Source organism: Dermacentor albipictus, chromosome 7 (genome assembly GCF_038994185.2).
Source record: "Dermacentor albipictus isolate Rhodes 1998 colony chromosome 7, USDA_Dalb.pri_finalv2, whole genome shotgun sequence".
In the NCBI taxonomy this organism is placed as follows: Eukaryota; Metazoa; Arthropoda; class Arachnida; order Ixodida; family Ixodidae; genus Dermacentor; species Dermacentor albipictus.
Window position 1 is genome coordinate 129,183,169 of NC_091827.1, and position 20,720 is coordinate 129,203,888.

The window sequence follows — 20,720 nt, forward strand, 5'->3', positions numbered from 1 at the left end:
GGAATCTCTGTAGGTATTTTCCAAGGTATTTAGGTAAGCGGTCTGTACTCCTTGATTACGCATTGCCTCTACGACTGCTGGTATCTCTACCGAATCAAATGCTTTTTCGTAATCTATGAAAACCACACATAGAGGCTTGTTGTACTCTGCGGATTTCTCGATAACCTCATTAATGACATGGATGTGATCCATTGTAGAGAACCCAGTACAAGTGCAATGACATAACTCGACAAAGCTTATTTCGCTATAAATCCAACACCATCAGTTCCCACAAGATAGGGGCCTGTTTCATGGCTTGCTGCAATGACGTATGCTCTCGGAGCTTTTGCGTTTTTCTTAAGTTTTCATGCGCATAGCCGTGGAATGATTGCATTTTACAAATTTCGGGTGGTTTGGTGCGTGGTTGTGCAATGATGTCTTTTGCTCATGATCACTGACGACAAATAAATACGCTTGATTTTCTGATAATAAAGTTTAGTCTCAAGTTAGTGCTCGTCCTGTCCGGTCTTCTTTTTTTTCTCTTTAAGTTAAGTATGCATTCTCACAAACGCGCCTAAAGTTCAGCTCTTATAGGGATAGCACCACCTCAGGTTTAAGAGGCAGGACATAACGTACGAGATTCTCGCCAGGAATACGACTGAGGTGCTTAACTGTTCATTTGTTTGGGCCAGACATGCGTTTGATTAGATGACCCACTCGATAAGGAAAATTTCCAACCACTTAGGACACACACGCTCTCTCGTTTCAAAGTTTCGCGCCGAAGCACGAGAAACAAGTACTGATGAAAATAAGACGACGACGGCGGCATGACGAGAGCAGGATGGCGAGACTGCAGTGATGAACGTGCAGCGACCACAACGACATCGCCGTCATGAGGGCGTGCTTAGTCGCCTAAGGTATCGGACCACTTGGACGACCGGGTCAGCGTTAGATGCATGGCGGCGACCACACGACGAAAATCGTATGCATGATAGATTGCGTAAGCGCGATCAAATGAGGACATAGGAAGAAACAGAGCTACAAAGATAGCGGATGAACGAAGTCAAATGACGAAGTGACAATGATAATAACCCAGCGACCACGTCGACATATCGACTACACGCACGTACCTAGTCGCCCAAGCTGGCTGACAACTTGGGCCACTGGAACAAAGTTTGAGACCGGGCTGGTTGGTGCTCATAAAGACCCTCTATGTCTCATAAGGAACGCCATTATTAGATCATTCCGCCACCCCACCTCCGAAATGGTTCCAAAATAGCGTTCCAGTTATGCGGACACTGCTTCCCTCTGAAAACTCACAACCCGATCGACCGACGCACGCAGTAAACAAATATCAAATTAGCTCTTCAACAAAAGCATTATTGTTCTAATAGGGAGGGGGCCAATTATTTTCGGAGCCTCTGTCCAGTTTAGCCATTAAGTTTGTTCGTGCAGTCAAACTACAACCTGAACACTGTAAGGAATAAAATATATACAAAACGATTTCATGCGCGGCGAACTCTACAGATACGTCGTTCACATTATCAATGCCGCCTACGTGTGAAAACGTTGCTCACGTCTGCCAGAACCAGTGCATGAGCTACAGATATCTCTAAAAGGCGCAAAGCAGAAGCGTCCCAGGCATTGCTGACCCAAGTCGGTTGGAACAAGCCCGTAGAACAAAACTATTCTGCAGGTACACAAATGAACCTACGAAACCACGTCTACACACTTTCACGCAGTCAGGACTTGAAACTCTGGTAATTACATGCGTGTTTGCGCACGCCGCGTGCATGCGTCGCGCCTCAGCAACACAGACTCTGAACGCGGGGACGGTTTACGCCTTAAGTAATGGTACTTTCCTCTATTTTTTTTCCGCAATTCCAGCACGGCGTTATTAAGGCCAGTTACTGACTGACTAAGCAAAATCGCGCCTCATAAACTGCTCCACAGGACTCAAGGTTTTCCACACATTTCCTCTAGCTGTTAGCGCGTAAGCCGCCGTCTGCTACGTCAGGGTCGACATAGGCGGCGCCACCACCCAGGCCACGCCTTAAGCCTGTTTCACATGATGCGACTGCAACGACGAAAATCGGTGCTGTCGCACGCGTCGCAATGCGATTTTTAGAGGGCTCATTTCACATGATTGCGATTTTAACAATGCGACTGGTGCGACGCCCAGGGTTGCTTAGTGCCAGGTTTCGTGGCACACGCTGCATAATTCTTTTATTGTAGTGAATAAAACGTTTACACTATAATATTATTGACTTCTCTTGATTATAAGCAAATAATATGTACGTTTACTCATTTAAAAACGTTAGTTAAGATTTGTCTTGGGGTGCGCGACGGCGGTTTCTGTAGTTCAGTGCGACATCGCGCACGTAAACAGCTGTTCGCAGGTGGTTCAGCGATGTGTGCTGTCTTATCTACCTTCTATGAGCGTTTCGTTCTGCCTGTGCTACAACAATCTGCAAGATGACCTATCGACAAGTTCATATAGCTACCCTCACCGTATATGCAGTATTCGGAATTCGGCTGCCACGAAGTTGTCGTGTCAGCCCAACAAGATCCTCGCGCTACCCGTGCTCGGCGTCAGCGTCTAGAGAAATGATGCGTGTATATTGCCTGTCATTGCGCATATGTGGTGCCTGCTCCTAACCATATTCTTACGCCAAACGCAACAAGAAGCACCAACCCGAACGCCCGCGTGTGCCCCTGAACGAAGCCTCAAACGATCTGTGTGATTACGACGTGCAATGAAAATTGTGTTGTGAAATTCAACCTTAGCGCTAGCCTGGTTCGTCCATCGCCGTGCTTGCGCTGCGAATATATATATGGGAGCCCCCGCTCAATATTTCTAAAGGCGCAAAAGCCGACGCATCAAATGTTTCGAGCAGTTACCGTCACTTTTGTAGAAACCTGTACGTTGTAACATAGCATTCTAAAAGACACGCTTCTCGTCCACTTTGTTGTCCCGTGTCTCGCGCTGGTAGTATACTCGGAACTTCTAACAAGAAGACCATATCAATACGCGCTATTCATAATGCGGGATCGTAGGCCCACGGCAGGCGCACTTGCTGTAGAATTTTTCAGCTTTCTGCTCAGCCTCGCACGCCTCTCATGGTTAGCCTGTTTTGTGGAAATAAATATTATTATTATATTATTAATGTTATTAGATATTATAGTTTCTTCACTGTAATTTATAGCAATCATCCAGATTTCTTAAGCTAGTCATGCATTTAACCTGTATTAGATCAACATTGTTACAACATGCTTATGGGAGTCATTTCAAACTCGATTGCTCAGCCAGAGAAAGTACAATTGCAAGCCTCAATGTTTATTCCAATTTGGTATTCCTAAACATTATATTGGCAGAATTTTTTTTTCCTGCAATTCAATGTTCAGAGCTGGAAAAACTGATTCCTTTTCTTGCTGTCGAATGGCAGCTTCAATGTCGATAGCAAGCTATAATTATTCATTTCGAAAGTGTTAAGCAATGACTATATGTCTAAGCTTATCAATGCGTTTTTGTTCCATGAACACAATAAAGTTTTCTCTCTCCCTCTCATTGACAGCCATGGAATGAAACCGTTCACTTTCATAAGTATCAGGATGCAAACATTCTGAAATTTGTCCTGAACATTTGTCTGCGTCCTATAGTGTGCATGTTTGTATTAAGTTCTGGGGTTACAATCGCAGTGATATACACATATTGTTATATTGCAACAAACAAATTTATTTCACTTTGTTTTCAAATCTACAATGTGGCCATGCAGTAACGACTGCAAGCAAAAAAGAAAACTGCAGATTCAGTGTACGTGTTGGAATCTATGCGAAGGGAAGTTTTTGTCAAGTGGTCAATTAAATGCTGTTGAAGTAACTGCGATATATACAATTTGTCTTATTTTCAACAATCCAACTTGTCATCTTTTGCAAGGTTTGCTTATGCACCGCATAGGTCACAACCTTAATGCATGTCATGTAATCTTTATGCATTACACTGTTCACAAACCATACCGAAACGCAAACGGTAGTTAATGTAGATGCACGCTGCGAGACATCAACACAGTGACGTTTGTTGAACAAGGAATGGTGCGAGGTGTATGCAGATGAATGAATGACGTGCTTATGTACTTATTTATTTATATACCTCGCAGGCTGCAAGGTTGGAGTATTATGCAAGGGGGAATAAAAAAGTTGTTACAAAAGGAAGAAGGGCACAACATTAAGAAAAAGAACCAGCAAAAAAAGCAGTACCACTACATTGCACCAACTAGCCCAACGTGTTTTATTGGCACAACATTATACAATACTTAACAAACAATAACAGAAAAAGTTACTGCCCATGCACCCTGTACAGACGGTGAACCAGCGAAGCTGAAATATGCTGTCCCGGTTTTTATCACTGGGTTAATTCCAATGGCTTATTCAAGTCTTTCTATATTATTGGTTATGTCTGTGTTTCTTAATGAGGTTATGCACATGTTTGGCTTGGGTTTATCACATTGTTTATTTGGAATGCCGCACATTGCACTGTGCAAGATCACCATCTTCGAAAGTGCAATGAGCAGCGGTTCATTGTGTTAATCCAGGTGGTCCGTCGAAGTCTTTCTGAATTATGTTACGCATTTATGTTTCGTAATGCGTTAATCATAATGTTTATGACTCAGTTATGCACTGTAGTTGCCAAGTGACACACCGGGGCTGCACATTTCATTTAATTAAATACAGGGACACATTTTTGAACCTATAGGGAAGTCTGAGAGAGACTTCTGCACGCGCGCTCTGCTGCTAGAGAGAAATGACGTCACTATCGGTGTAGCCAATGGCCCGCCACACCTTTGCTGCAAGATAATTATGACATCATGATCTTGTCTTAACCCCGTCCCACTCTGTGTCCCTTCCTTGGAATAATGCGTAGATAAATGTTTATGTGTTAAATGCATAAGCATTTCTATGTCTACCCAACAAGAAATGTCTCCGTCCCTCATGTAAGACGAACAATGGCTCACAACCCCCGAAACAATGGCTCATACCCCTACGCTAGGGCTCTTGTGATCGGACCATGAGTGTTTCGCCTAGGCATATACAGCTTCACTCTAAAAAGAATGAACACCTTTCTGCTAGATACCAAGATAATCTCATGAGGTGTACTAACAAATGAAAGTTTATTGACCATGCCGAGTAAATGCTGGTCGACAAGCAATAAATCGAATTTACACAAAAAGCAGAAGCAAGATCTGATGCGTGTCCATACAGATCCCAACAGGAAACGCATTCATCTCTTAAAGTGCAACAGCGGCCATGCTGACACAAGATGCTCCCAGTGTATTAGCATCTACAGCATCCATAATTTCTCTAGGCAGCCGATCTCCACAGAATGCTAGCTTCTTCCTCTACAATGCACTCTCCACATCTGAGCGTGCATCGTAGAGGAAGAAGCTAGCATTCTGTGCAGATCGGCTGCCTAGAGAAGTTACGGAAGCTGTAGATCTAAAAATGCTGGGTTAATCTTGTCATCACGGCCTCCGTTAGAAATGGATGCATTTCCCGTCAGGAAATGCACATGAATTTTTGCTTCTCCTTTTTGTGTATGTTCAGTCTATTGCTTGTCGGCGAGCATTTACTCGGTGTGTACATTAAACTTTTGATTGTTAGATCATCACAGTTTTCTTGTTTGTCCTATGTGTTCTTTGGTGCCATTTGCAGCCAGGCTATTCGTTTTTTTTATACTGCAGCAAGTCACTTTAATAGCCCTCATGATACCTTATAAAATCTTTTATTTGGCCAATGTAGCAAGAATTTACAGTGTGAAGCAGTAAGAACAGGGTATGCTAACTTCTAATTAAAATGTTTATTGTGAAAACGCAGTGATCTATAAAGGTTACCACAAAGTAGTACAGCAATAAAACCTGATAAAGACTGGTGCTTGATGAAACCAAACATAAAAGCAGGAAAGGGGGAAAATACATATAGATACACAAGTCCAGGGAAAAAAAACAGTGATCACCAAGTGTGCAAGTGGCTACCTTCCAGGAAACTCATTTTTTCCCCAATGGCATGGAACTGGAAGAATGTGCTTGCATTGCATAAGCAAACTGTCAGTCTGTCTATTGGAATAACAACAGTGTTTCTTGAAAGGTGCTGGCATGCAGGATTGGCAATTGTAATTATTTTTTCCTGCACTTGGAATTTTTCTCTATTTTCTTTCTGTAGCATATTTATTTATGTTTGGCTGCATCAAGCACCAATTTTTATCTATCCTTCAATGATGTCTTTCTTTTTCTGGGGAAAACTCGGGGAAGGCAGGAGATGGAAATTCAAGACGATGAGCAACATGATAACAAGGTGAAAGTAGGAGCCAACGTTTCCACACGTGGACTTTGAAGAAGACAAGTCCACTTGTCGAAACGTTGGCTCCTGCTTTCAGCTTGTTCTCGTTTTGCTCATCGCCCTTTTACAACTCGCCACATTTTTACAAATGAACCTCAGTTGAAAGTTAGTCCTCATCCATATCTAGTGTCATCTTGTTGATACTGCTTCATGCTATGCACTCTTGCATCATTTGTGTGTGTATGTGTGCACACGTGTGGATTTGGATGCGAGATCGGGCCCTTGGGCAGAGGTATCATTCTTCTCCTGTGCAGCCTTATGAATTCATTAACTATACTGCAACAGAAATGCGATGGACAGGAACGAAGTGAACACACAGAGCGCTTCGTTCTTGTGTGTTGTCTATCTGTTGCACTTTAGTTAATAATGAATACACACAAACTCATCTAGTTTTCAGTTATTATGTCAGGCTTATAAGCCCGCTTGTGTCCTGGAATATCTGCATGGCTATGTATCCTGTAATTTAATTTCTGGCCATGTGCTGGCAAGTCGCGTGTTAATCTCCTGATTTTCCTGACAATCTTGTGTGATGTGCAGGCCCAGACAGTTTCTGGTGAATCCATGCAGGGTGTTGTGCAGGGTGTACACTGCATTACAAGTGCTGCTTTGATTGCTTTCCGTTCAGCTTTTCTAGGTGTAGGATGACCTAAAATGGTACTCACTTATATGGGGTTTAGTTTTATGTAGTGTCATACTACTGTTACACTGCTATTGCGAGATCAGTGTACTATATGTGCCTTATGTTTGCTTGTATCTTCATGACTAGCAACCTCTTCTGTGTGTTTGGCAGTTGCATATAGTCTCCTGGCCTAATTGTTTGCCCCCATATTCCATGGTATGGGCCTGTTGTGTTTCATGTTCAGGTACTCCCGAGGTTGTGTTTCTGAAGGGAGGGGTAGTCGTCTTTGCATCTGATATGCTAGCTGGCATAGTATCTTGCGATGAGGTTCTGAGCTCTTGAGACAAAGAATTTGTGCTGCAGGCTGCGACTCTACTCTGTCTAGGTGCTTGTTCGTTAGGTCTTTCTCATAGAGGTCTTCAAGCATGGTACAGTTGGAAAGACCTGTTATTACTACCCGATGCCTGTATTCGATGAGTTGTCTTTTTTGTGTGCTGTTGGTAATTCATACCGTACCATACCTTGGACACAAGCACAGCATCTGCGATTTTCTATAGTATCCGCTCGCCCACCCCCGTTATTTCGAGATTATTCTTTTCACCAGGTGTGGAAGTTGCGTCCAGGCATTGCATAATTGTTTCACCCACATGCTGGCTCTGCCGTCATGGGCTTACACTAGCTGAGGATTTGTGGATGTTGACTTGCGGGCATATTTGTCCAGCTATGTGGATCACAATGTGCAATCTGGGGTAGTTCTTGATTCTAGTCTTTCTTTTTTTCTGACGTCGATATGAGCTGACTTATCAGAAAGCGAGAGGCCAGACTAGCCAAGAAAGTCTGCAGTGTTGTCGAGGGCTTGTTGCATCATTTTTGATTTCTGTATAAGATAGCTTTCCCACAGACTGTAATACACCATAGGCTGTAGTGTTTCTTGTAGTATGCCCATGTTGTTGGTGTGTGTGGGCTAAACGTACCTCCAACTCTCACCTGGAATTTTCTGTCTTTCAGAAAGTTAGTTTAAGTGTTCTACCAGAAATGTTTTTGCACATCGTTCCTCTTATTAGAGCAGCATGAGGTACTGCTGTTAAAAGCCTCTTCACTCTGTTCATTTTTTCATAAGCGGTATTACACAATGTCCTGCAATAAAGTTTCTGCTGCTTATGGCCCACTCATATCTGCCAGAAGGGACAACTCTTGAAAAAGGTTTTCTTTGTGCTATGTGTGCGACGTAGTATGAGCATTCATGCCTTGACATTTATGCATCTGTAGAACCAGCTTCTTGACAGAGTACTTGCTATACCTGATCACGCTTACTTGTGCAGTGCTGTTGAACAATACATATTGATGCAATGAATATTTACACACTTGAATTATCACGAAAGATGGTTGTTTTACAATTCTGCGCTTTGCTTTCTATTGGTGTTAGATTTCGCATAAGCATGCCCCCCGTGCAATAGCATTTTGAAGTGTAAGGGTTCAATAAAAGGTGATGAACTAAATCTAAGCGCAAGAGCTTTTTTTCGCACCTATGACTCCCATCGAAATGCGACTTCCATGGCTGGCAAATCAATCCCTCGCCTTGTGTTAGCAGCAGAATGCTATAGCCACAGTGGCAGGTGAACAAATTGAAGAACAATATTTCTGTCTATAATTTTTTTTCTTGCCTGTATGTAAGTAAAGTTTAGAATAACTTTGTCATTGCAAAAAAGCCCAGTTTGTCTTCTTTTATTGAATAAACCAGATATTGTGTATAGTTGAAATGCAGAAATTTGTTCTAAAATCCTCAGGTGATATATGTTCTTGCAAGTAGCATGGTATTTTATTACTTATAAAGATAGTAATCGCAGCGGATATCGTTATATGGGTTTACACACTAATATATGTGATCACAAACTTATTAGAAACTTACTAGAAACATTTAAGGCACGAATGTTTCTGCACACTTGATCAGCTGTGAACGTGCAAGAACTGCTTGTACTGGCTGACTTCAATGCACAGTTTGGATTTACTTTTTTTCAGCGTGTCGTTTTATACTGTTTTATCCACACAAGAACAGGGCGTTTGCCTGCTTTTCGCATTGTTGCACGAGTTCTACATAATTGTGCAGGAGGGTACGTTGTCACTGTATTTACTTAATCTACTAGCTGTGCAGTTAGTTACCTTGCAGAGCAAGTGTTCATACAGATGCAGTAAGGATACAAAGTCCGCAACATAGTAAATGTTTATTGGTTTCTGTGCAAGAAAAAAAAAATTCTCCAGAGAAGAGGTGCAACTAAACGTGCATGTAATATTTTATTCAAGCCACGGATTTAATGCTATCGTAGCAAATTCATTACGATAGCCTACACGTTTGCTCTGTCAGATTTAATAAGAGGCAAGATAAGCTTTCAAGATGCATCGGGAAATTCGTGCTTGAAAACCGACAAGAAAATGCAACTGAACGGTACCGCGTTCAGCGCAACGTTGAAACTTCGGGTACTTTGCTGTCTTGTCATTTGCCCTTGCCGAGGTTGAAATAATTCAAGCTGCTCCGTAAGCGCGATTTTTGCATGCTACTCAAAACATTGTAGCGACCTCGTCGTCTGCTGGGGATCGAACACCTCCTAGCACTGACAACTCGCAAAGGCGTACGAAGCAAACGTGAAAATGCACTTCATTTGCTGTGCAGAGTGTCAACAAACGCATAGAAATCGGAGAATGCAATCTGCGGTACAAGTTTTTTATTCTCCCTTCGCGTACGTACCGAATTCGACGATCCACGTCTCCGCGTATTGCACTTGTCGATCGGGACGCCATTTTCCAAAACAAACCAGCGAAATAGCTCCTTTGGCAGCTCTCCGCGCAATTTCGAAGGAAAATCGCAGCCATCGGTGCGACGGTGCGACTGTGCGACCAACCGGTTGGTCGCAGCCGAAAATCGGGCGGTCGGCACTGCGACTGCGATTTTCATCGCAAACGACGGAAATCGCACTTCCGGTGCGACGAAAATCGCATCATGTCAAACAGGCTTTAGGCCACGCCGAGCGACAGAGTGGAACGGCGGAGGAGGGAAGTGGTTGGCGCTACTTTTAATTATTGAGAGGTTTTAGCTGTTCCTTGGCACTGTGAATTCCTTGGCACTGTAACACTGAGGTTTTAGCTGTTCCTTGGCACAGCAGCACAAAAACAGGAAGGGTGAAGGGTTGACTTGCAACTCTATACGCACATATGACATTTATAAACGTTAAAAAAGTGTTACAATACATTCTTCTGCAAAGACAGTTGGGAGTCAATGTTTGTCTTCTTTACTGTCATTCGCCTGGTGAGGGCTATATTTCATATTAACTTCGACCAACGAGTCGGTGTAAGGGGCTAGATAGATAGATAGATAGATAGATAGATAGATAGATAGATAGATAGATAGATAGATAGATAGATAGATAGATAGATAGATAGATAGATAGATAGATAGGCTAAAAGTTGCTAAAGTAAGTAAGATGCTCATCGCATTAAAAAGGCCTTATCGAGGTATCTATGTTGCAAAGGTGTATTAGTTCTTTCCTCGGGCAGCGGCCATGAGAGATATAGCGCGCCCGCTATCTACTGTCGAACAAACAACGCCCCATCAGTAAAAATCCCCCTTTTAATGTATGGGGACCGAGGAGGCTTCATTGCGCGGGTGCATTCACGCGTTCTGCCATGCCTACGCCTCACCCCCTTCTTCCCAGTCGATGGCGGTTGTCAGCCATGGCGCGCCACTCGCGATGGTTTGCGGTGAGGGCGTGCCGATGACATCACGGCGCGGCCGTTTCCGGCTGCCGCGGCAGGGAGCGTCTCTCTTCACTGTTTGGACCGCACCGGGCACGTACAGGCGCGGCCACTGCTAGCGGGAACACGGGAGTTCGCGGCAGCCCTTCGCGGAACGCCACCAACTACGCTTCATGAAGTCTTGGCAGACGACTCACCATAGCACACAATTCGGCGGGCTTTTCGCCAGTCGCTTTGATTGCGCATGCGCCGCAAGACTTCATCAGGCACCCGTGGTGGGGCTCTCCGCAGAGCGATGCCACTGTTCCCGTGTACCCGCTAGCAGTGGCCGAGACTGTACATGCTTCCTCCCATCTGTCGACACTTCTGTGACCAGAGTCGAGCTCGCGCACGGTGTCTTTGCCCGTGCGGGCAGTGCGTACCTTGTGTTGATCCTGTCCGGACGCTAAGCCGAAGAACGGGTGCGTAGTGCTCTCGCAAGGTCGTACCACGCGGAGCCGCACTTATCGGAGGCCTAAGCCGGAAGTGATTGTCCGGGCACTCGCGAGTTGGTCCATTGGTTATCGCGAGAGCATGTAGCATAGCCGTCGGTATTTTTACTAGCGGCGTGTGCCAGCCTGAGACTGTGCTCTCGCAGCGACGGGCTATAGGCGCCCGAAAATACAAATTTTTGGCCTTGGTGCGGGACTCCTTTGGTTCCCCGCCGACCCGGGGCCTGGCGTCTGTGGTGTCGGGGGCCGCCGAAGGAAATAAATGGTTTCTGTCAACTCATTCCTGTCCGTGCATGCGTGCTTTGCTCGTGAGCGCCTTCCGGCCTGAGCTGGCGCGCAGCGGCGCGACGTCTCGCTAAACTGCAGCGGTGGTCGGTACTCCTGTGAGACCCGTGCTGCAGTATGGTTCTTCGGGTTTCACAGCAGTACCGACCACCGCGGTCTCCAGCTTAGCCGTCCCATCTAGCGCGCCGCTGCGCACGAGCTCAGGCCACATGGGTCATACGAGCGAAGCACGCAAAGACACGCAACTACGTACCCCGTGTAGTCCGAAGAGAGAAGAGACACGTTGTTTGCCTTCGGCAGCCATGCAGTTACGTGAACAGCCCACCCTCAACACAAACTGTCGCGAGTGGCAGAACACCGCTGACAACCGGTGGTGAGTAGGAAGGGGGTGAGACGCAACGATGGCATAACAGGTGAATGGGCCTGCGCAATGGCGCCGGCGAGTTGCTCCTCGATCCGCACAAAATATAGATATTTTACACATGGACAGAAGAAAGATCAGAACGCACATCATTATTCCAAGAGGCTTACAGGAGGCAAACTTCTTCATTTGTCGGTGTTCACCGGAGAAAACTGTATTCTGTGCCAAATCACTGTTCTTAAATTTTCCTAAAAGTTCTGCCCTTTCCCGACCTCTGAGCGCTTCTAAAGATTAAAAAGCGCCCACTCACGTTTGTTTTAACGTACTGTCTGGCGCTTTATAATATTCAAATGCACACAGAAGGACCTCACCTTGGAGTTGTGGTGGTTGTGGTGGTTGTGGTGGTCGTAGGGGTAGTCGTTCGATATTTTACGCGCCTAGTGGGCCGAGGAGTGGTGGTGGTCGGGTACGGCTCCTCGTCATCCGGGTACGCGTACTCCGACTGTAGCTGGTAGTTGTGGTCGTAGTCTTGGTAGGACGGGTACGTGGGCACCCGGGTGGGTGCCTGCGTTGCCCTCTGCGTGGACGGGCTCTCGTACGTCTGCGTCACCGTCTGCGCCCTCTGCGCCGTCACCAGCGCAGGCGGCGGGATCTGTGCCAAGAGCGTCTGCTGCGGGACCTGATGCGTCCTCGGGTAGAAGCGGGCGTCCCTGTTTCGCCCGCGGCTTGACGGTCGCACGCTCGAGTCGCTCAGCACACGCTGCACGTCCGGCTGCGCTGCCGGGAGCTGCTGCCGCTGCTGGTCTTGCAGGAAAGCTCTAAACTCGTTCTCGTCGTCGCTGTAGCTTCCCCCGCTAGAGTATTGGTAGCGGTTATGGTCCCGGGGGTACGTGACCAGGACAACATCCTTCCGACTTCCCACGTCCGAAGCGCCCAGAGATGGCGCGCGCGCGCTGTTGCCGCCGTACACGGACGGAATGACGACGTCGTCGTCGAGATGAGGGCTAGGCGCCGCCAGTATGGCCGTCTGGTCTCTTTTGAACACCTGGTCCGACTCCTTGTCCTTCTGATCACCCGTGTTCCGGTAAAGTGGCTTCACGAACACGCTTAGAGAATCTGGCTGCTTGGGCTGCTTGTCCACCCGGGGAACGAATTTGTCCGGCCGACCGCTGTCCGAGCCGAGGATCTTCCCGTCCGAGTTGACCAGTTGCGGCACGGCCTCATCATATTGGGGCTGTTGGGGGTCGTAGCTGTTAGACTTGGGTGCTGAGCTCTTGCGCGGCACTTGGAGACCCGGCGGGACCGTGTCTTCCTCGTCGGGCGCCTCGGTGGAGCCGCTGTCCTCCTCTTCACTCTCTTCTTCGTCTTCGTCCTTGCTGTCCTCCTCATCGTACAGCGTCTGGTACTCGGGCGCCACAGTCGGCTTTCGTCGCGTTGACGGCGGAGCGTGAGTCGTAGTCGTCCTCAGCGTCGTGGTCGTGCGAGCCGTTGTAGTGGTGGTGATCGTAGGCCGACTTCGGAACCGCGTCGGCCTCGTTGTCTCGCTCGCCTGACGACCCCCGGATTTGCGCGTGCCGCTGCGACGCTGGCTTCCGCCAAACGTCTCCTCTTTCTTGGCCGGCGTCGTCGCTCTCCTCGACGCTGCGCCAGAGAAAGCCTCGAATCAACACGCATTTTGGGCAACACGCAGGGTTTGCTGACGAGGCAACATCCTCGGCAGTTTGAATCACACATAAATTAAAACGTACGACTAAGACGCACGACGTAGGCGCTACGGCATGCCGCATCGCAACTACACTATCACAACGAATACGGAAATGCGCGAATATCTAAAAATGACATGTCCTGTGCGTTGAGTGAAATCTTTAGCTCGGAGCCAACGCCGATTTCGCTACTGAAGTCAATCTAACACACAGAGATACTTTTATGAAACAACCACTGGACCGACAAATAAAACATTGCATTTGCTGAAAAAGCTAAACATAGGTGACTCTATTGGAAATAAAATGTGTATATTAAATAAATTTCGTCTATATCAGATGCACAATTAGGTGCAGTATACAGAATTGCAACATTATGTTTTATTACTGCAAAAGTCGCTATTGGGTGAGTTTGTTATAGGCGACATAAGACATTTTACCTAAATCAAAGAAACAAACAGACTGAGGGGGAGGGAAGAACACAGTGGACAGGGTGGACTTACATACCTGTAAAATGATACGATACACAATATGCTTTTACAGAAGACCTACTATTACGTTTCTTTTTTTTTTATGTAGCACACCTCATCAATCTCGGAACAGTGGCTACCGGAAAAACCTTGCCTTCGGTTACCGTAACCTTCGGTTATGTCTTCGTTTCCATGTAGTTCGATGGGAGTTAAAGCTTCCTGCTAAAGCAACAGTAAAGAGAAAAGCTATATCAGTTTGGCCTCATCAAGCATTATTTCAAATCTGTATTTTTGTCAATTGCGCAGCCACAGATTTCTGCTTAAAGGACACAATGAAGATCAAAGTCTCATCTTTATATACAAATTGCCGCCGGAACGCCAGCACCAGTACGTCAGTGTGGCGTCCCGTATTGCAAAGTATATTGTCACGAGGTGGTGACGTAGACGAACACAGTAGCAATACTGTGAAAGACAAAATGAACTTTTATTGGGCGAACCTGTACGCACAAAAACGGGCTACACTAGTAGCACAACGATAGCGGCGAGCACGGTCGGCGATCGTCGAAAATCTGATCAGCGGGTCAAGCGCATCGGCTTTTATACAGCAGTCGTCGAATGTTCCAGACTAATCGTTGGGACCCGCGTGCCTTCCACATAGTTCTACACCACTGGCGTCAGGCGATGAAATCAGATAACAGAAGGTTCGGCGACAACAGACAGCGGATAGAAGCATCGATAACTTTCCAGAAACTTCGGATACATGCAACGCGTCCCGCGCTGAGCGATAGCATTTGTTAGCCGGCGAAACGTGGTCACCCGATAAAAGATAGGTACACGTGTCAATACCCCCCTCTTAAAAAGCATCGACCCGATGCTGCAAAAAAACGAAAGTAATAAAGAAAAGCACTCGTAGCAAAGAAAACAACAAAATAAGGAAGTTCGTCAGCGTGCGTAGAAGGGTTTAAGGCGCACCACGTGGACCACTTCTGATCGTGCGCGGCGCCGCTGTGAATGCGAAATGCCGTCTGGCACGACCTCATAGTCCAGAGCGCCAATACGTCGGATGACTTTGTAGGGTCCGAAATAGCGTCGCAGTAATTTTTCACTGAGTCCTCGTCGGCGTATCGGGGTCCATACCCAAACACGGTCGCCGGGCTAGTACTCGACGAAGCGTTGTCGGAGGTTGTAGTGTCGGCTGTTGGTCCATTGCTGGTTCTTGATCCCCAGGCGGGCGAGCTGTCGGGATTCTTCGGCGCGCTGGAGACAGGTAGCGACGTCAAGATTCTCCTCGTCAGTGACGTGCGGCAGCATGGCGTCGAGCGTCGTCGTCGGGTTCATGCCATAAACCAACTTGAATGGCGTGATCTGTGTTGTTTCTTGCACCGCCGTTTGCAAGCGAATGTTACGTACGGCAGGACCACATCCCACGTCCTGTGCTCTACGTCGACGTACATTGCCAGCATGACGGCGAGGGTCTTGTTGAGGCGCTCCGTGAGATCATTCGTCTGCGGATGGCAGGCAGTTGTCCTCCTGTGGCTTGTCTGGCTGTACTGCAGAATCATTTGCGTGAGCTCTGCTGTAAAAGCCGTTCTTCTGTCGGTGAGGAGAACTTCTGGAGCACCATGTCGCAGCAGGATGTTCTCGACGAAAAATTTCGCCACTTCGGCTGGGCTGCCTTTCGGTAGAGCTTTAGTTTCAGCGAAGCGGGTGAGATAGTCCGTCGCCACGACGATCCACTTAAGCGGGAGACACACGGTCCAATTCGGTGTCCAATCCGGCGTCCGACGCACCGGAACGGCAGCCGGAGTCGAGGTGTTTTGTCGTGCCGAAGCGCCGGATTGGCCGTCCGGCGTGCGACAAACCGTGCAGATTTTCATCGTCCGACGCGTCCGATAACCGCACTGTCATCTGGCCGCAGCCAATGACAGCCCGGCTGGCATGTGACGTTTTCTGACGTTCCCTCCACTGAGGCGGCGCTGGCTGGCCGGTTTCTCTATAGTGTTTTATTTTTCCTTGCCTGCTGCAGTTCGTTTCTGACACGAAATAGTTACCAGTTCAGTTAAATTATCTCGAACGTGTGCCTGCTATGCAAAGCAGCGCCTAGTACACTAGCACTAAGCTACTGGCGAGATCGGGAGCTGTGACGCGAGGGCATTTCGCGGGCAGAAAGTACACACCGACCCAAACGTGCAGCGAGCGAGGCTGCTCGCTTCGCTTGCAGGTTTGCCCTTCGCCACGATTGCGTCGAGTAAACCAATTGTATTTAATTACGCGCCACCTAAGTGTACAGTGTTCATTGTTTTGGCAAACATAAGCGCTCTTCGACGAGCTCGGATTGGATCGTAAGCGCCGTCGGCCGCGGCGTCTGCCTATCTAGGCCTACCGGCCCTATCACTGGCTGTTAGCGGAGTCGTCAGCGGAAAACGCGCCGTCGTGAAGTGTTCTGTCACTCGCAGGGGCATAACCTTATTGACAATGTTAGCGTAAAGCGAAGCAGTGTTGTGCAGAGTTGTTTATATTGCGTTTCTCGACGTGCCTATGAAGTCAAGCTGGGAGGCTGTATCTGAGCAGAGCTTACGCACCGCTCAATCTTTCGGATGCACGCACCATGTGCCCCGAATCGTGGTATGCCGCATGCCGTAGCATGCGGCGCCGCACGTCGGATCGGACGACGAATCGTACCGTGTGTCTCCTGCTTAACTTACGAAGTTGATGTCGGAAACGGTCCCAACAAATCCATCCCGATCTGCTGAAAAGGACGGTCAGGAGGCTTGATCGGCTGCAGTAATCCCGCTGGCCTTGTCGGTGGTGTCTTGCGTCGCTGACAGTCTCGGCATGTCTTGACGTAACGGGCGACATCAGCGGTTAGGTGCGGCCAGTAATACCTTTCTTGTATCCTCGATACCATACGGGAAAAACCGAGGTGCCCACTGGTCGGATCGTCATGTAGGGCGTGCAGTACTTGTGGACGCAGCGCCGACGGAACAAGAAGGTAGTTGGCGCTGTCTGGTGAGAAGTTCTTCACGAGTAGGTTGTTTTGAAGCGTGAACGAACACAATCCACGCTTAAATGCCCTAGGGACAACGTCGGCGTGCCCTTCCAAGTAGTCGACTAGGGTTTTTAGCTCCGGGTCTCCTCGTTGCTGTTCGGCGAAGTTTTCCGCGCTTATTATTCCAAGGAAGGCGTCGTCATCTTCGTCATCTTGCGGCGGCCGTTCAACGGGGGCGCGTGATAGGCAATCGGCATCTGAGTGTTTTCGTACGGACTTGTAGGTTACTGTGATGCCGTATTCTTGTAGTCTGAGGCTCCACCGTGCCAGCCGTCCTGTAGGGTCCTATAAGTTAGCTAGCCAACACAACGCATGATGGTCGCTGACGACTTTGAATGGCCTGCCATAGAGGTAAGGGCGGAATTTTGCTGTAGCCCAAATGATGTCGAGGCATTCCTTTTCGGTCGTAGAATAGTTGCCTTCCGCTTTTGACAGCGACCGGCTAGCATAAGATATCACCCATTCAAGTCCGTCTTTCCTCTGGACTAGGACGGTACCGAGGCCTAGGCTACTGGCGTCAGTGTGGATTTCAGTATCGGCGTTCTCGTCGAAGTGTGCAACTAGCGGCGGCGACTGCATGCGTCGTTTGAGTTCTTGAAATGCGTCGGCCTGTGGCGTTTCCCAATCGAACTCGACATCACAGTTGGTTAGATGCGTTAGCGGCTCCGCGATGCGTGAAAAGTCCTTGACAAAGCGCCTGCAGTAGGCACACATGCCATTGAATCTACGCACTGCCTTCTTGTCGATGGGCTGCGGGAACTTTGCGATGGCAGCTGTCTTCTGCGGGTCAGGGCGGACTCCAGACTTGCTGATGACGTGGCCTAGAAACAAGCTCGCCGTAAGCGAAGCGGCACTTTTCCGGCTTCAGAGTAAGCCCTGATAACCTGATGACCTCTAGTACTGCTGCAAGCCACCAAGCGTGATCGTCGAAATTGCCGGCGAAGGCAACGACGTCATCCAAGTAAACGAGACAGGTCTGCCACTTCAATCCTGCTAAAACCGTGCCCATCACGCGCTGGAACGTTGCAGGCTTCGAGTATAGTCCGAATGGCATAACCTCGAACTGGGGTGACGTCTGGGGTGATGAAGGTGGTCTTCTCGCAATCTCTTTCGTCGACTTTTATTTGCCAATAGCGAGACTTGAGGTCCATCGACGAGAAATAATTAGCGTTGCAGAGCCGATCCAACACGTCGTCTACCCGTGGGAGGGGGTATACGTCCTTTTTCGTGATCTTGTTCAGACGACGATAATCGACGCAGAAACGTAGGGTTCCGTCCTTTTTTTTTCACCAAGACTACAGGAGATGCGCACGGGCTTTTTGACGGCTGGATGATGTCGTCGCGCAGCATTTCGTCGATTTGGTGCCTTATAGCCTCACGTTCTCGCGTAGAATCTCGATAAAGGCTCTGGCGGAGTGGTCGAGCACACTCTTCGGTTATTATGCGATGCTTTGCGACTGATGTTTGTCGAATCCTTGGTGACGTCGAAAAGCACTCTTTGTATCGTCGAAGTAGACTTCTGAGCTGTTGTTGCTCAATCGTGGGGAGACTTGAATAAATGTTGAAATATGGTTCGGGAACTACGGTCATCGGGGTATATGCGATAGAATCCGAGAGGACAAACGCATTGCTGGTTTCCAGAATTTCCTCGATGTATGCGATCATCGTGCCCTTGTTGATGTGCTTGATACTCCTGGCTGAAGTTTGTCAGCAACACTTTCGTGTTTCCTACGTGTAGTCGAGCGATTCATCTTGCGGTGCAAATTTCCCGATCGAGCAGTATACGTTGGTCGCCTTCGATAACGCCTTCTACGTCAGCGGGTGTTTCGGTGCCGACCGAAATAGCAATGTTGAAGCGAGGCGGGATGCTCACTTGATCTTTGAGCACACTAAAGGCGTGGTGACTACGAGGGCTCTCCGGCGGTATCGCTTTATCTTCCGACAGCGTTATTGACTTCGACTTCAGGTCGATGATTGCGCCGTGTTGGTTCAGGAAGTCCATACCGAGAATGACGTCTCGTGAACACTGTTGGAGGATAACGAAGGTGGCAGCGTAAGTCCGGTCGTGAATCCTTATTTTTGCCGTGCAGATTCCAGTCGGCGTGATGAGGTGTCCTCCAGCGGTCCGAATTTGAGGGCCTTCCCATGCGGTCTTAACTTTCTTCAACTGGGCGGTGATGTGTCCACTCATGACGGAGTAATCGGCCTCTGTGTCGACTAAGGCGGTGACTGCGTGGCCGTCGAGAAGCACGTCGAGGTCGGTGGTTCTTTGTCTTACGTTACAGTTAGGTCTTGGCGTGGGATCACGACTGTGTCGCGTTGACCTGTGGCTTATGGGACGTCGTTAGGTGTTCTTTTGTCGTCGTATTCTTTGCTTCCACACTTCGTCGGGACGGCGGTGTGTCGTTATGTCGTTGAGGTAGTTTCTTCGGCGTCTTCGTCGGCGGCGGAGGATCTTCGTCAATTCGACGAACAGCGACCGCACCTCCATCAGTTGCTGCTTTTAGTTTTCCGGATATGGGCTCGCAGAGCGGCCCCGGGCTGGGCCAGTGTATGGACGGCGCTGCGGCGACAGGTAGCGGCCTGGTGACGGCGAACGGGACGGTCGTCAAGAGTGGCTGCTCCCCAAGCTGTGCACGCGTGCGTTGACGGCGATCCGTCTCAGTCCCAAGTCGCGCATTGGGCATCGGCAGTACACATGGCCTGCTTCTCCGCAGGGATAGCAGAGCGGGTGGTGGTCGGGGGCTCGCCAAATGTCCGTCTTCCTCGCGTAGGTGCACTGGGCGACGGGTGGGCGTGCTGGTTGCGGCGGCGGCGAACGACGGAATTGCGGCGTTACAGGGCCCTCACGCGGTTGCGGAGGGGGGCCTTGAGGGCGTGTGACGGCGACGTAGGTCATCGCTTCTCGCTAGGGCAGTGGCAATTGAGGTTGCACCTCAGAAACCCCAAGCGATCGCTGAACCTCATCTTTCACGATGTAGGCGATGACGTCGCAGCTACTTGAGGCTGCGACGAAGGCAGGACCTTGCGCAGTTCTTCGCGCACAATGGCCCTAATGGTCTCTTGAAGGTCTTCGGAACCCAGTCCTTGAATGGCGCACTGTGGCTTGAGCCCCTTGCGGGTATATTGCCGATTGCGCATTTCCAGAGCTTTCTCGATCGTCGATGCCTCAGCAGAAAACTCAGCTACAGTCTTAGGTGGGCTACGAATAAGCCCGACGAAAAGTTCTTGCTTGAGGCCCCGCATCAGGAAGCTGACTTTTTTCGCCTCCGACATTTCCGGATCGGCGTGCCGGAAAGGACGGGCCATCTTCCGTGAAGATCGTGATCGTATCATTTGGCAGCTGCGGTCTGGTTTCTAGTAGAGCTTGGGCTCGCTCTTTTCGCACGGCGCTTGTAAATGTTTGCTAGAAGCCGCTTCGAAACAGGTCTCACGTCGTTAAGGTGGCTTCTCGATTCTCGAACGAGGTCCTGGAGGCATCTTCTAATGCGAAATACACATGTCGCAGCTTGTCGTCGCTGTGCCAACTGTTAAACGTAGCGACCCTCTCATACGTCTCCAGCCAGCTTTGCGGGTCCTCACATTTGGAACCGCCGAACGTTGGTGGCTCCCTGGGCTGCTGCAGA

General features: G+C 48.6%; 1 protein-coding gene across 1 annotated transcript in view; it reads right to left on the bottom strand.

Annotated features, from left to right (window-relative positions):
• Cda5 (Chitin deacetylase-like 5) overlaps positions 1-20,720 on the bottom strand; it is a 371,641-nt gene that overhangs the window by 102,251 nt on the left and 248,670 nt on the right. Inside the window, exon 3 of the mRNA XM_065424245.1 lies at positions 12,247-13,516. Within this exon, the coding sequence (XP_065280317.1) occupies positions 12,247-13,516 (1,270 nt within the window). The remainder of the gene's footprint in view (positions 1-12,246; positions 13,517-20,720) is intronic.